At 41.3% G+C, this 17,156-nt stretch overlaps 1 protein-coding gene across 1 annotated transcript in view; it reads left to right on the top strand.

Moving 5' to 3' along the window:
• Positions 1-17,156, top strand: part of SQRDL (sulfide quinone reductase-like (yeast)) — a 47,983-nt gene that overhangs the window by 7,358 nt on the left and 23,469 nt on the right. Inside the window, exons 2-5 of the mRNA XM_006882937.1 lie at positions 655-825; positions 1,422-1,475; positions 5,798-5,992; positions 8,797-9,006. Of these exons, the coding sequence (XP_006882999.1) occupies positions 655-825; positions 1,422-1,475; positions 5,798-5,992; positions 8,797-9,006 (630 nt within the window). The remainder of the gene's footprint in view (positions 1-654; positions 826-1,421; positions 1,476-5,797; positions 5,993-8,796; positions 9,007-17,156) is intronic.

The raw sequence follows: 17,156 nt of genomic DNA, 5'->3' as shown, positions 1-17,156 counted from the left end.
CAACGAGCTTAAAGCCCCTGATGGCTCTGGGTGCTGACTCTCACCAGTGGCTATGGATGAAGTCACAGGCAATTTTCAGCCAGCGCCGGGGATAATTTTTTTAAAGTATCTATTTTTCCTTCCCTCCCTGGTAGCCATCAAATAATTCCTTTGTGTGTAAGATTAGTCAGAACTGCTGACCCTCCAGCAGATTTTCAGAGGGAATAAAGCGTATGAGAGAAGACTGCCCGTTCTCCTGTGAACTAGCTGGTGCACTAAAACTTTATGGGATTGCTGTATAGGCCACTAGAGGTCCTTTTTATAACAGTGAACTCATAATATTTATTCTTTTGTGACTGGCTTATTTCATTTTGCACAATGTCATCCGTGTTATGTGGTGCTTGGTGAATTGTTTATATTCTTTACATTGTATAGCATTCCATTTGTGTATGTGTACCATGGTACTGTTTTTTTTTTTCAGTGACCTTGCCAGAAGTTTTAATGATTGACCATATTTCAGAGTTTGACCTAATAGAAAGTAACCTTCTGGACACTTTTCTGCGAATACTCCAAGAGTCAGAGGGGAATAACAGAGACTCTAGCTCAAAGACCTGTAGCAAAGATCCTTTTGTTAGCCTCCAATTGAAATGAATCCCCAAATATTTTGTTTCTCAGAGACATTACTATCAGCCAATCTGGACCCTGGTGGGTGCTGGTGCCAAACAGTTGTCCTCATCTAGTCGTCCTATGGCAAGTGTGATCCCATCTGGAGTAGAATGGATCAGATCAAGAGTGGTTGGACTTAACCCAGACAAGAACAGCATCCTCACAGATAATGGCATGGAGGTAACAGATTTGGAGAGGGAATCATTCCATTCTAGTCAAATCAATTACACTGTACCACATTCATGTCAATGACTTTCAGAAGAGCGATTTCCCAGTTATAATGAGCCAATCCACATGACAAACCAATTTTGCTTGGAATCCACACATTACACCATAGGTTTAAAAGGAAGTGATTGTTTTGAATGTTAGGGAGCCATTCCTGGACCCTAAAACTTGAAAAACTGTTAATACAAGCACTGCACTGCAGATAAATGCAGCTTCTTTGCTATCATTTTCCACTGTATTAAAACACAGGAGTCAAATATGAGTTGATTCCAACTCAATGGCACACAAAAACAACAACAAACTTCTGTGGTCCAAGCAGTTTATGTGACATTAGTGAAGCAGCCATACATGAGGTAGTAGAGCAGCACTGTGGGCAGAATGGTAGGCTTGTACATTCACCCCTTTGTTCGTACCTGCCCGTCACCCTAAGCCCCAAGTCACCCACAAAGAAAACCAAAAGTCAAACTGGTCAGCATGTCTGGGGCTCCATTCAACCCCTGGGATACCACTTCTTGGGCACTGGTCTGAAATAACATTGTTTTGTGTTACAGATTTCCTACAAATACCTTATTATTGCTCTTGGAATCCAGTTGCACTATGAGAAGGTATTGTTTTCAACTTTTCCTATGTTGTATTGGCCTATTTAGTTCTAGATCAAACACTGCACTTAGTTGTTTCAGATTAATCTGATAGGAAAGAGTTCCAAGAAATAATTTTCTAGTTTTCCTTTAATCATCAGTCCTTTTGGCTTTAATAGTCTTCTCTAGAGTCTATCAATGATAACCATGTATGTTCTAGCTTTACATTTTAATCAGAGTTTTCAGCATGTTGATGCCTTAGTGGTCATTTTTTTTGAATCCTTATCAGAAAAACAGCCTTTTTCTATATGACTGAGATGGCTGTGTTATGGATTAAATGTTACTTTGGAAATAAGATTTAGAAGTATGAATTCTTAAGTCTCAGTTATCTAGTGTTGCTATTAGAGAAATATCATGAGAGTGTAGCCTTAACAAATAGAAATTTGTTTTCTCACCATTTAGGAGGCTAGAAGTTAAAAACATGTGCTGGCTCTGGGGAAGGTTTCTTCCTTCTGTCGCCTCTAAAGGAAAATCCTGGATCCTTTACAGTTTCTGCTTTTTAGGTACTTGGAGATCTCTATTTGTGCAAGTTTGTCTTTGTGATCTTGTACTTCTATGACAGAACACAAGTGAGTGACTTTAACAAACAAATTTTCTCACAGTTTTGGAGACTCAAAAGTCTGAATTTAGGGTGCCATTACTAGAGGAAAGGTCTTTCTCATTGTTGGAGAAAGGTCCTTGTTTCTTTGAGCTTTTGCTCCTGGGAAGCCTTCATGTGTTTAACATCTCTTTTCCTCATCTTTGCTTCTCTTAGAACTTGTTTGTTTAATCTCCTTCATAACAAAACAAATGGATTAAAGATATGCACTACATAATCCTTCCTCATTCATGTAACAAAGATGACCCATTCTTAAATGGGATTATAACCACAGGTATGTGCTGTCAAATCACCTGCTACTCAAAGTGACCCTATATGCACAATAGCTCTGAACTTTGGCGTATTCTGAGCCAGTCTCACTGTCTCCAACACACCTACCCCTATTACCCCAGTCGCTGTGTCAGTCCATCTCATTCAGAGTCTTCCTCTCTTGCATTGTTCCTCCACTATTCTAAGCATGTTGTCCTTCTCCAAAGACTGGTTCCTCCTGGAAACATGCTCTGAATTTATCAGATGGAACTTCAAAATCCTTGCCTCCAGAGAGCAAGTTGGTTTCACCCTCTCCAGGTCAGACTTGTTTGTTCTCTTGGCCGTTGATGGTATGTTCAATACTCTTCTCCAGCACCATAGTTCAAAGGTATCGATTCTTCTTCTGTCTTCCTTAGCCGTTGTCCAGCTCTCTGATGGATAGCAAGTAATTGCAAAGACCATGGCCTGGATCCTGCACACCTTAGTCTCTAGACTGATCATGACCACTAGCATAGAGGCTGGGATTTAGAACACTTTTTTTTTTCCTGAGGAGGAAGTAATTCCTGTCCATAGCACAGACTTTAAGAGCGTAACTTTACTTAGCACCTCAGGTATGAGGAGGACCTCTGGGTTCTGTTGTGCAGTAACTGGAGCTTATATATAAAGTGAGAACACACTATAACTAATATACTCACAATTCCTTTGATGTTTTTTCAGCAAACTATGGAACTTAATGCTGTTAGCTTAATGCTGTTGTAAGGGTCAGGCTTATTTGTATAGACCATAATAGAGTGTTTATTACAGTTTCCAGAAGCTCATAGGGGCCCTGGATAAATAATTGGAGCACACAAACATAGTGATCACCACCTCGTAAACTGTGGCAATGTGATTCAGGAGAAGATGCATCTGATTGTTCCTGTGTAACTTGAATCCTGACACATCAAGGATTCCCTGCAGGGATGTGTCCTGCGAAGGTTTAGAGAAGCCATAGATTGATGTGAAGGTTGTGAGATAGTTTGAGCCAAAATTAATATATGTTAGAGGACAAACTATAGATAAGACTGCAGAAGGAGGGACAGTCTCCTCTTTAAACCTGCTGGCAAGTCATCTATGAGTTGGTTCAGACTTAATGGCAAATAGAAATTTATGGAGAAAAGTGCCAATTAAAACTTACCAGAAGGTTCAGACAGCTCCAGAAAGCTTCACGCAGTGTTGACTGGTCATGCAAAGACAGTGCATCAACACAAAACCAGTACCAGACCAGCTGCAGTCCGGTCTTGTGCCCTGTGTGTCAGAGTAGAACTGTGTTCTGTAGAGTTTTCAGCGACTGAGGTTGTGGAAGTGCATCACAGGCACTTCTTGGTGTGTTTGAGTGAATAGAGCTTCTGTCTTTCAGCTGAATGCATTAACTGTTTGCATTACTCAAAGACTTTTTCTAAACAACACTGTCTCCCAAACAGCCTACAGAAGTGGACATAGAAAGACTGGATTTCAAATCTGTCAGAACCAGTCTCTCCACATCTGCACTTGTTTATGCCTCTTTTCCACATTGGTTTCTGAGTCCTCTGTAGAGAAGGGTCTCTGCTTCCCAGTTTACTTGGTGTAATGCAACAGTGTATGTTCCCCCAGTGGACAGCTTTTTACTGGGCAGTCACAGGGAGGGCAGATCTAACCTCTCCTCCTGATTTCCTGCTCTCCCTCCTCTCTGCCTCTCTCTAATTCAGAATTCCCAGGAAGCGGCTCTGACTGGGTGAGAGCTCCCTTCATGTTTTAGGTCTTCCAAAAAAGGAACTTGGTTACCACTTAATGGTGACTTTCCCCTTAACAACGGTTTCTTCAGACTGGAGAAGAATGACCAAGGAAATGAGATCAGCTGTTGGTTTATCTCTTGGACATGAGTTTTGCTTTAGGAACCAAGGTGTTGGAAGAGGCATTTGTTCTCAGTTATAAAAGATTCTAAAAGGGCTTTCAGTTTTACTCTGCTCCTGTTTCCTCATCTGTTATAGGTTAATATTTCCCTACCACATACTTTGGCATGTTATTAGGAGAAGTTAGTCCTTGGAAAAAGACATTGTCCTGGGAAAGGTGGAGGGTCAGAGATAGAGAGGAAAAAACCCTCAACAAGATAGACACTGTGACCATGAGACAGGGCTTGAGCATATCCGAGATCTAGAGGATAGTCAGGCAAGACTCTCATCTGGTGTTGAGAGGTTCCCGGCTCTCATCTGGCATTAGAGGCTTGCTGTAAGTTGTAGTTGACTTGGTGGTACATAACAACCACCACCACTCCCAGAGGTGTATGGTGAATATCGAGTACTTGCACAGATGTGAAACTTCAAAAACATGGAGATACAAGGTAGTATTGTGATGATGATGATGATGATTGAGGTTACAAATTAGTAATAATATTATAATTACTTAAAGCAGGAGGTATGTTCAGTAATCAAAGAAGTAGTGCTCTTAACCTGGAGCATGTATAAGTGATGGCTCCAGCCCACTAATGGCATAGATCACAGGACTCTTTACTGGAGAGTGTGGGGAGAGGAAGTTCTGCTGTGTCTCAAGTGGTCACCGTACAGTCTGGAGAGTAGCCTGGGCCAACTCTGAGGAACCAGCCCATCCTGATGACTTTCTTGATGATTGAAGTTGAACCAGCTCTTGCTTGGTGAACGGGTGTTGAAATCTCTGAGCTCATCTGTATTATTTTAATTGCACTTGGTGAACTTTCTAACAATTAAGATAAGTATCCAGTTAATTGTATTGACTTCAATAAACTAGAATTTGGGCAATTCACTGTGCGTATCAGTTATTTGTGTAAGCCTTTTACAGGCATTGTGTCATTTACTCCTGCCCAAAACACTATAAAGAAGATATTTTTATTTCTATTTTAGTGCCAAAGTACATACACTTTGCAACCCTTATAGTACATCAGAATCATCTAGAATGCTTGTTAAAATTCAAATCGTTGGTCTTGCTCCCAAAGTTTCTGGCTTCATAGGTCTGGAGTGAGGCCTTATACTTTGCTTTTCTAGTAAGTTCCTAGCTTGTCTGTAACTTGCACAGTAAGAGACGGCTCCTCTTTCTCCTGATGAGCAACTGGTGGATTTGAAACAGCTGCCTTTGGGTTCTCAGTACAACCTCTTTCCCATCAAAACGCCTTGGAAAAAAACATACTACTTGGAAGGTCACTGAAAAAGAATAAGATGTTAAATGTGGTGGATTGACACAGTGACTGCAACAGTGGGCTCATGTATACCAGGGATGAGTATGGCATGGGACAGGGCAGGGGTCAGATCCACTGTTCACGGGGCCGATGTGAATCACAGTCAATTTGGTGATGCCCAACAACAACAACAAATTGTTGTAGAAGTGTCTGAGAACGAGGACTGGAAAGCCATTTGCACTTTTGCTAAGAATGTTTTTTGTGTGTGCTTTGTTGCAGATTAAAGGCCTACCAGAAGGTTTTGATCATCCCAAAATAGGGTCCAATTATTCAGTTACAACAGTAGAGAAAACATGGCAAGCTCTTCAGGACTTCAAGGAGGGCAATGCCATCTTCACCTTCCCAAACACCCCGGTGAAGTGTGCGGGAGCCCCACAGAAGATCATGTATTTGTCCGAAGCCTATTTCAGGAAGGTATGCTTCTTGTCTAGTCATGAAGAACAGGGAGGAAGAGGGCACTAACTCAGTGAGAGCCAGAATTCCATCTCTATCTCTCCTGCATGCCTTTTTAATTCCTAATTTTTTTGTCATACAGATTTAAAATGATGAAAAGTTTATGAGAAGGGATAAAAGGGAGAGGCAGTCCCTCATAATCCCATTGCTATAATATAGCTCCTACCATCGATTAGACATATTCTCATTATTTTCCTGTATGCAGTTTTAAAAACATGGTTACAATCATATTGTATATCCCAGTTTAACTACATTGTCGTGTTATGTGCTGTTGAGTCACCTGTGACTCCTAGTGATGCTATGCACAATAGCTCTGAACCCTGAGCCAACCATATTACACATTATTAAATCTTTAATAATATTAAGTCTTTGTAATATGATTTTTATGTGTGTGAAAGAGTCCATTGCGGAGGTGTTAGATTGTTTGAATAATTCTGGAAAGGTAGACCACTGAATGGTTGCACTTTTTTGTTCATTTTTAAACTTTTTATTTGATTTGAATGAAAGTTTATGGAGCAGACTGGTAAAGTAATTTTTATTCTTAATGCTATCTCTGACTGTTCCCACTCAGGTTAGATTCTGTCAGGCTCTTAGGTTGTGAATATTTTGTGGCTTTCCATTCAAACCCTTTTGAAAACATAACAGGCAAGATGTTCAGCCCTGAGTGGGAAGGGTGGAGGAGACCTGTAAGAACAGGTGGTTGCAGCTCAAGTGCTTATGGCTCAAGGCTGGAGGGAAGCTGCCCCTGTGCTCTGTCATTGCCTAGGATGCGACATTTGGTTTTTTAAGAAGTGATCTGATTTGGAACAGTGGGAAAATTCAAAGCAACCTACAGCTCTGTGAAGTGCTAGGTTGGAGAAAGGGGCAGGGGAGGAGATGGGGATGAGAGCTGTTCAACGTGTACTTGGTACCTGACTCTGGGCAAGGCCTTTGCTTGAGTTCTAGAAACTTGCGGCAAGCCCTCTGGGGTTTCTTAATTATAAGGGTATTCATCCTGGGTTATAAAACATCTGCTGTTGCGTTGCTTTTGACTTACAGCAACCTGTTGAAAAGTAGAATTGCCCGTAGTGTTTCCAAGGCTGTAAGCTTTTAAAGAAGGGGCATTCCTCATCTTTCCTTCATGGAGACTGGTGGATCCACACCACTGATCTTCTGGCTGACAGCTCAGTACTTAACCCACTGCACAATAAGCCTTCTTTCTAAGTCATACAGAAGTGACAATGGTGAGACCAAGGTGAACAAATCTTAAAAAGAACTGGTCAAAGGAAAAGAGGAAGGAACCAGTCATTTCTTCCCTTGTGGGAATTCTCTTTCCATAGTCCTTTTCTCCTAAGTCTTGGATGGCCTAAGAGCACGTTTCTTTTTCAGGTGACAAAATACCTTAGGAATAGGAAGAATACTGACCTCACTGAAACAGGGCAACAGTCATAGTGTGGAACAGCCAAGGATACAGGAGGTTTCTTTGCTTCACTGCTGTTCCCATAGCACCTGAAACAGTACCAGCCGACTGTTGTTAGCTGCCATCTTGTTGGTCCCTAACTCCTTGTGACACTGAACAATGAAAAAAATACCACCAGGTTCTGTGCCATCCCCACAATTGCTTGTAGACTCTTGTGGTCCACAGAGTTTTTAGTGACTGATTTTTGAAAGTGAGTCATGAGGTTTTTCTTCTTAGTTTCTCTTAGTGAGGGAAGGTCTGCTGAAATCTGTTCAGCGTACTTGCCAACATATGACCTTCACTGACAAGTTATTGTGGCTGTGTGTAAGATGCACTGAGCAGAGGCAAAACCATGTCTACCACATGGAAGGCAAGACTTCTTCCACTGAAACACAGCTGTCCCACCCCAGCCAATATAATGAAATACTTCATGTGTGCTCAAATCACTGGATGTATAAATAAATAAATTAGCCTCGTCCTGGCTTTGATTGAACTTGGAGTTCATCTATAGCCTCAACTCAGTAGAGCCAAGCTCAAGGCCAGATTCAAGTGTGCTCTGGCGAGGTTGCCAATAGAAAATTAGGAGGTGGCAGTGGACTGGTACACATATGACCTTACCAGAGTAAACCCACCACCTTCCAGCTGAGTCTGACTGTGGCAACCCTCCATCATATTTATGAGATGATAAATCTTTATGGGAGGAGATTACTTCATCTTTCTTCCATTGGAATAGCTGGTGGGTTTGAACTACCTACCTTTTGGTTAGGAGACCAACCATATAACTCATTATACCACCAGAGCTCCTTTACCAGAGTATAATGGGAAAACCAAGAAAGCCTTTAATTCTTGTCTTGTTGTTGTTGTTGTTATGTGCCATCGAGTCGTTTCCGACTCATAGTGACCCTATGCACAACAGCTCTAAACCCTGCTCTATCCTGCGCCAACCGCACCGCCTCTGACACACCCATCCCGATTACCCCAGTCACCGAATCAATCCATCTCATAGAGGGTCTTCCCCTCCTGCGCTGTCCCTCCACCCTCCCAAGCATGATGTCCCTCTCCAAGGACCCGTCCCTCCTGGCAACATGTCCAAAGTATGTCAGACGAAGCCCCAGAATCCTTGCCTCCAAGGAGTAGCTTGGTTTAATCCTCTCCAAGATGAATCTGTTTGTTTTCCTGGCAGTCCATGGTACATTCAGTACCCTTCTCCAGCACCACAGCTCAAAAGCATCCACTCTCCTTCTGTCCTCCCTAGGTTTTTAAAAAAGAGATGTTTGAAGCAATGCTTTGGTGTTTGTACTTTATCCTGTTATCATTTTAATCTCAGACAGGGAAGCGATCCAAGGCCAACATAATTTTCAACACTTCTCTTGGAGCAATTTTTGGGGTGAAGAAGTATGCAGATGCCCTTCTGGAGATCATTAAGGAGAGAGACCTCACCGTTAACTACAAACAAAACCTCATTGAAGTCCGAGCTGACAAACAAGAGGCTGTTTTTGAGAACCTGGACAAACCTGGGGAGACGCAAGTGATTTCAGTGAGTGGTGGGTTAAGTTGTGGGCCCCAGACATCATGTGTTAAGCAGAATGGTATAGTCTCCACCTCTCTGTCTGCCATCACTGTGTGTGTGGAGGCTGGTTACAATTACACCTCAGGGTACACTGGGGTGAGAAACCAGCCTGCTGCCATCAAGTCAGTTCCAACTTAGAGCAACCCTTCAGGACAGAGTAGAACTACCTCTGAGGGTTTCCAAGGCTGGCATCCACTTCTTAAACAACACTCCTCTGGAAAGTTTATGAACTTTGATAAGTGTCAATAGTTATAGAAAAGCTTCAGGCCTTTTGTTCATAGGGTCACTATGAGTCATGCTTGACTAAAAGACAACAACAACTTGTGTGAAAGCAGACTGCAACATCTTTCTTCCATGGAGTGGATGGGATGTTCCAACCACTGACCTTTTGCTTGGCAGCCAAGACCTTTAATCATGGTGCCTATTGCTGTGTTGTTGTTGTGTGCCGTCAAGTTGCTTGCGACTCATAGCGACCCTATGTACAACATCCTTAAACCCTGCTCTGTCCTGTCCATGTCACAGAGGGCCTTCCCCTCCTGCGCTGTCCCTCCACCCTCCCAAGCATGATGTCCCTTTCCAAGGCCTGGTCTCTCCTTACAACATGTCCAAAGTATGTCAGACGAAGCCCCAGAATCCTTGCCTCCAGGGAGCTGCCCAGTTTAGATTTTTTTTTCCCTTTTTTTTTGTTTTTTACTCATTCATTTATACAGATTTATTTCCCCTTCCTTCTTTCTTCATCCCATGCCCATCCTGTTCCAGATTGGTAGTTGCATTACCCATAAAGTCTAATTATCCATATTTTTTTCAGATTGACCTTCCTTTCATCTTTTCCAATGAAATGTTCCTAATCTATCATTTTTTTCCTGCTCTATGACTCTTGATAGAATGGGTGAGGAAAAGAAAAAAGAAAAAAGCAACAAGTTGTATTTGTGGAAAGTGAGGATGATTTACCCACTAGTTCTGGGTGTCCTTTTCCTGTCACTACGCCACTTGGAGCAGTCAAAAATGTCTCACAGCATCAGTTATGGCCTAGATTTCAGGAGCCAGTGAGTCAACTCCAGTCATGGAGACTCCTGTAGGTCAGAGGACAACTGTGCTCTGCAGAGTTTTCAATAACAGATTTTTTTGGAAAGTACACTGCCAGGCTTTGCTTTTGAGTTATCTCTGGGTAGACTCAACCACCAACATTCAGGCTTACAGCCAAGTGCATTAACCATTTGCAGATTCAACATCAGGAGTTCAGGAAAGGTTTCATTGATACACAGTCTGGTTTTATCTCAGGAGAGAGAGAGAGAGAGAGAGAGAGAGCGCGCGAGCGAGCGAGCGCGCCTTGACTCTGAGTAGGAGGTGAGTAGGAAGCAGCACGGCAACACTGTTTGTAGTTTAAGAACTATAGGAATGTTGCAAGTTGTTCTGAGTTTGGAAAACACAGGACTCTAAGGAAGACTTGGAACTGAGCCCTGACATCTCCGTGGCTGTCCTCTCTTGTGGGCCTTTGCCCACCCTGTGCCCATTCCTGAAAGCATTGCTCTGCTATAATGAACACAGAGTAAATAACACCAGATAACTTACATAAAGGCATTTACAGTTTTTTAAAAAAAAGTTGTAAAAATGAACTTAAAATTTTCTTAAAGTCCCTGAAGATGTATAAAGAAATTTCAAAATATAACTACTATTGTTGATTTAACATAGAGCTAATAGTTTTCTTGTCTTTTTACTGTTATTCTAATAGATTAATTAGTTAATAGTTCTAATTAATAAGAGCTGCTAGACAAAAACCTGATAATATGCATATTAACCCACATCTAGCAGATAAAGCTCAAGCAGTCTAAAAGATAAACTTGCGTAGAGAATATCAGTTACTAAAAAGAACTCTAAGAAGAGTGACTAGAGATTACTTGCAAGCTTATCTCATAGAAGAAAGAAAATATATTTAAATAAAACCTGTAAATGATTTTAAGTTAGTGAGAATAATGCAAAATAAAAAATAAAACCCTAAAAAAAACCCAACCAAAACCTACAGGAATGCTTTTTCACTTATAGAAGGTGCTGTGATTAAAAAAAAAAATCTTTCACCCATGCATAAAAGGAAACACTTAAAAGTCTTTCTTGAAAAAGCTAACAGAACATACCCTCTTCTTTGAAAGATTTAGCTGTGTGACTTTGGCTATTTTTGTTGATCTGTGACGTAGAAATATATTCTTCTCCCCCCCCCCCCTTTAATAAATGTCTTATGAGGATCTGGAAAAGATGTAAAATCATCTGAGGACGTGCTTGGAGGAATGATTTGTTTACATCATTCTTTCAAGTGTTGTTAGCAAAATGAGAAGACATTGCACAACCACATTTTATTCAGTGTTTTTAGCATGAAAAGGGGTCATAAGAATATATTTTTGTAGTGAACCAAAGATTAATCTCCTAAATATAAAAACTTGAAATTTTAAGCTTTTTAATGAAAGCTTTACTAAACTGTATGCTGCATCTTTATCTCTCTTAAAATGTATTAAACACGATTTAAATTTTGAGTCATAGAGTCAGGGTTATAATTTTAAAAAACTTAAATTTGGAAAGAATTTGAAATTACAAGGACGTTACAAAAATGAAAATAATTAGAGGGGAGCTCTGGTGGCCTAGTGGCAAGGAGCTGCAACTACAATCCCAGAGGCGAACGGTTAGAATCCACCAGATGCTCTGCCGGGTAAGGAGGGACAATCTCCTCCTGTACCAGTCAGATCTGATTTGACGGTATACGCACACAAAAATAATAAAATAAAAAAAATAAAAAATGAAAATAATTCAAAGAATATGTATACTCTTCCCCCCTTTTTTACACACACAGACACACACCCTTTATCGCTCTTTTCTCTGTTTATACACACATACATATGTGTTACTTCTGCCCATGGTATTTTCTGTGACATCGTTATTACATTTTATTATTTATTTACAAAGTTTGAATACATTGTTTTTTTACAAAAGATTGTCCCCATTTCATTAACCCCACCTATGCATCAAATTGTGCAACCCTATGATTAACATGCTACTCTCCCATCATTACCCCACTATTTCCTCCCCCTTGGATCCTCATACTCATTTTCAGTAATGGTTTTATACAGTATTTGTCTAAGTGGGACTGAGTTAGTTGTGAAATAGTTATTGTTGTTTGGTACTGTACAGTCCTATACAACTCATAGCAACACTACAAGCAATGAATTTAAACCCTGTCCTAGTTGTGCTATCCTTATCTCTGTGCTTCATTGACTGTGTACAAGCATTTCACTTTGTGGGTCACAGTAAACTATGGCTGATTTTGAGAAGAATGAGAATCCCAGAACACTTGCTTGTGCTTATGTGAAACCTGTACTTGGACCAGGAGGCAGTCGAAACAGAGCAAGAAAACACTTGTATGTTCAAAACCAGAAAGGGTGTACACCATACCTTTTCAATCTATATGCAGAACAGATCAACCAGGAGGCTGGGCTCTCTAAGGAGGAGTGTGGCATAAGGATTGGAGGAAGACCCATCAACAACCTACTTTATGCAGATGACACAACAATGCTTGCTGGAACTGAGGAGGACCTGAAGCACTTGCTGCAGAAGGTCAAGGAATGCAGCCTTCAATATGGATTGAAGCTCAACATCAAGGAAACAAAGAATTGCTCCACAGGGCCAACTGGCAGCATCATGATAGACAGTAAGGAGATTGAGATTGTTAATAGATTCCGTTTGCTTGGCTCCACAGTCAACACTCTTACCAGCAGCCAGGAAATAAAATCATAATTAGGAAAGTCTGCTCCAGATTCCTGAAGAGCAATGGTGTCAATCTGGAGATGAAGGTGTGCCTGATCCAGGCCACTGTCTTCATAATTACTTGGTAAGCATCTGAAAGTTGGATAATAACTAAGGATGATAGGAGAATTGATGCCTTTGAGTTGTAGTGCTAGAGAAAAGTATTGAATATATCGTGGACTGCTAGGAGAATAAACAAGTCTGTCCTGGAGAGGGTAAAACCAGGTTGGTTGTTGGAGGCAAGGATTTTGAAGCTCTGTCTGACATACTTTGGGCACATGGCCAGGAGGGATCAGTCCTTAGAAAGGGGCATCATACTTAGAAGGGTGGAGGGACAGCACAGAGAGGAAAACCCTGGATGTCGCAAATGACTTGATGGCGCATAACAACAATCACAAATATACATATATATATATATTTTAATAAACATTGATATACATACACACACATACATATTTTAAAAACTCCATCAGAGCCTTGTAGTGTGAAAATTTGCACTTGCAATTGAAAACTGTATCTGGGTGCACGATATCTGTGACTTAAAGGCAAAACTTGGGAGATGTAATGAGCCAAGGGAGCCAATCTGAGCTGTGGCTGCCAAGTACCACAGAGTTGATGCCTGCAAACCTCTCACCCTTTTCAAAGTAAGTTTTACATCCCCACCTCACACACACACACACACACACAGAGATAACACAACCTTGCTTGCTGAAACTGAAGAAAACATTAGGTGTTTGATGCAGAAGGTCAAGGATTGCAGCCTATGGATTGAAGCTCAGTATAAAGAAAACAAAGATTCTCACCACTAAGCCAATTGATAGCTTTATGTTAGGTGGAGAAGAGATTGAAATTGTTAATAACTTCAGCTTGCATGGTTCCACAGTCAACACTCTTGCCACTAACAGGAAATCCAAAGATTGGGAAAGTCTGTCGGGGATCTCTTCTAGAATACTGAAGAGCAACAATATCAGTTAATAAGGTACACCTGATCCAGGTCATGGTTTTCGCAGTTTCTTGCTATGCATCCAAGAGCTGGACAATAACTAAGGATGGTAAAAGAAGGATTGATGACTTTGAGCTATGGTGCTGGAGAAGAGTGTTAAATATATCAGGGACTGCCAGGAGAATAAAGAGGTCTGCCCTGGGGAGATTGAAACCAGGCTGCTTCCTAGAGGCAAGGATTTTGAAACTTTGTCTCACATACTTTGGGTACGTAGCCAAGAGGGACCATTCATTGGAGAAGGATATCATGCTTGTAAGAGTGGAGGACAGCACAGGAGAGGAAGACGCTGGAGGGGGATGTATTGACTCAGTGGCTGAAGTAATGGGATTAAGTCTGTTGGAGACGATGAGATTGGCTCAGGTAGGGCAGGGTTCAGAGCAACAAAGTGGTTGCTGTGAGTCGCAGGCAACTCGATGGCACACAAGAGCAGCAACCTAAATACCTCAGCGTAAATTTCCCAAGATTAATCTCAGTAAATTTAACATTGATACAATAATCTGCCACCTGTATTTAAATTTTGTCAGTTGATTTAGTAGAATTTATAACACGTCCCCCATATTCCTTACAGGACCTATACTAGAGTCAGATACTACATATAATTTGACGTTCCTATAGCCTTTTTTAACCCGGAACATTTTCAAAGCTATTTAAGATCTTGAAATTTTGGAATCAACGTAGCTCCCCTCTTCTACTTAAAAAGTTTGTGGATAGAACACTCCTCACTTTGGGTTTGTTGGATATTTCCTTGTGATTAACTTCATGCTGTGCTTTCTCCCTGCGCCCCCCCCCCCCCCCCGGCCCCCTTTGAAGGTAAAATAGTAAAGATAGACTTGTTAGAAAGTTACATCCCCAAACGGGCAGACCTCCCTCCTTGAAAGGAAATATATGGAGGCAAAAGGGCCCATGTTAGGCTTTCTGGACTGGGTACTGAAGAGACAATGTTGGTATCCTTGGAGAGTGTCACACTGCAAAACACAATGTTTGTCCTTCTGTGATTTAATTTTGATCAATGGTCAAGATTGTACAGTTTCTACACTGTATAATTAATATATTTTTGGTGGGAAGACACTTTAAGACCATGTAAATACCCTAGCCCAAAAAAACCACTGCCCTCAAGTTGGTTCAGACTGAGTGACCCTTCAGTGAGTTTCTGAGGCTCTGATTGTTTACGGGGAGAGACTGTCTTTCTCCTGCAGAGCAGCTGATGGATTCAAACCACGGATCTTTCAGTTAGCAGCCCAACACATAATGCGCTATGCCACTAAACCTCCTTACTGCCTTGCTTAGGGCTAGTTATCAGTTTTAAAATAATTCCAGGATACTTTGTTCTGTGATTCTGTGTGTGTCCTTTGTGTGGCTCTCTCTGGTAATTTTTCCTGAATGTCAGGCTGTTGTAAGTGACTTTGAAAGTCCCTCTAGCTTCAACTCTTTTAAATTTATCTTTATTTTTTTTGTTGATTTGAACCTGAGATAGCCAAACTTGTTAAGTCTTTAAAAAAAAAAGAAAGTGGATGGGCTATTTAGCAAGTACTTAAAGCATATTGTCATGAGCCAAATGCATGAGTTTGAGGTAGTGGATTTAATTTTGTTACTTGGTCTTTTTCTGCATTTTTCTTTTTTCCTGAGACTTTGGGTTCTCAACTGTGATCTGGATAGCTGGGCTGCAGGTAGATAGAGACTTGGATAACTAAGTGGTTATTTTTCACAGGGACCTAGAAAGAATTTATGTCCCCCTTGAGTTACAGACTTTCAGGATAGATGTTTCTTTCCCTAGAGCCAATTCTACACTTAACATATGTGTTGTTGTTATGTGCCGTCGAGTCGTTTGCGACTCATAGCAACGCTATGCACAACAGCCCTAAACCCTGCTCTATCCTATGCCAACCACACTGCTTCTGACACACCCATCCCGATTACCCCAGTTACCGAATCAATCCATCTCATAGAGGGTCTTCCCCTCCTGCGCCATCCCTCCACCCTCCCAAGCATGATGTCCTCTCCAAGGACCCGTCCCTCCTGGCAACATGTCCAAAGTATGTCAGACGAAGCCCCAGAATCCTTGCCTCCAAGGAGTAGCTTGGTTTAATCCTCTCCAAGACGAATCTGTTTGTTTTCCTGGCAGTCCATGGTACATTCAGTACTCTTCACCAGCACCACAACTCAAAGGCATCAACTCTCCTTCTGTCCTCCCTAGTCATTGTCCAACTCTCTGATGCATAACAAGCGATTGCAAAGACCATGGCCTGTATCAGGTGCACCTTAGTCTCCAGAGAGACACCATTGCTCCTGAGTACTTTAGAGAGGTCCCTAACAGCAGACTTTCCCATCGCAATATGCTTTTTGATTTCCTGACTGCTGATGCCAAGAGTGTTGACTGTGGAGCCCAGCAAACTGAAGCTGTGAACAATCTCAATCTCTTCGCCATCCATCCTGACGCTGCCAATTGGTCCAGTGTTGAGAATCTTTGTCTTCCTGACATTGAGCCTCAGTCCATACTGAAGGCTACAGTCCTTGACCCTCTGCAGTAAGTGCATGAGGTCCTTGGAAATAGATCTAGGGAGCTTTAAAGAGTGTATCCATATTTAGGAATGTGTTGAGGATAGGCTAGTACCATATGCAGAGAGTTTGATGGTTTGGTTTGTGGGATGGACTGAAGATAGAAGCTTGAAAAGTTTCTCTGGTGATTCTGATAGTCAACTAGGCTTGAGAACTACTTCTGTAAAGAATTAAAACACACACAGGAAGATAAATGATCTCTGGTACTTAGTAGAAAATGTGTGAGCTGGGCAAAGTCTTACACGTGAGAAATCTAAGCTTTTTTTATAGTGCAGAGTCCTAGAACTAGAAGGGATTTTGGAGACACCTGATATATTATAGATGTTCAAACTGAAGGCATACAACATAAAGTGACTTTTCCACTGTTTTCTATTTATCATTGTAAATGAAAATGTTCCTTCACATCAGAGCTTCTAAGCATGTGATCTGCAGGCATCTTGTTGCAGAACCGGTAGGGAATTTGGTTGAAGTACAGACTCCTGTGCTTTGCCCAGACAATCATGCATTTGGATCTCTAGATGATGGGGTCCAGGAACCTGCAATTCCTGCACGTCTCCCAAATACTGCTTATCGACACGAAAGTTTGAAACTATGGCTCTGAATACATTTTTTATGCTAATCAAGAAGAACCAAATTATTTATCATGGGCAGTTTATGAAAGTGAATAATGGAAAGAAGCCACAGCTAGATGCCAGTGTTAATTTTTTTTTTCTATAATTATATTTTATTAATTTTCATAAACATTTACAGAGATTTTGGGCTTCCACTC

Source organism: Elephantulus edwardii, unplaced genomic scaffold, assembly GCF_000299155.1.
Source record: "Elephantulus edwardii isolate Elephantulus edwardi_28Jun2011 unplaced genomic scaffold, EleEdw1.0 scaffold00026, whole genome shotgun sequence".
NCBI lineage: Eukaryota > Metazoa > Chordata > Mammalia > Macroscelidea > Macroscelididae > Elephantulus > Elephantulus edwardii.
This window is presented reverse-complemented; position numbering and strand designations above follow the sequence as displayed.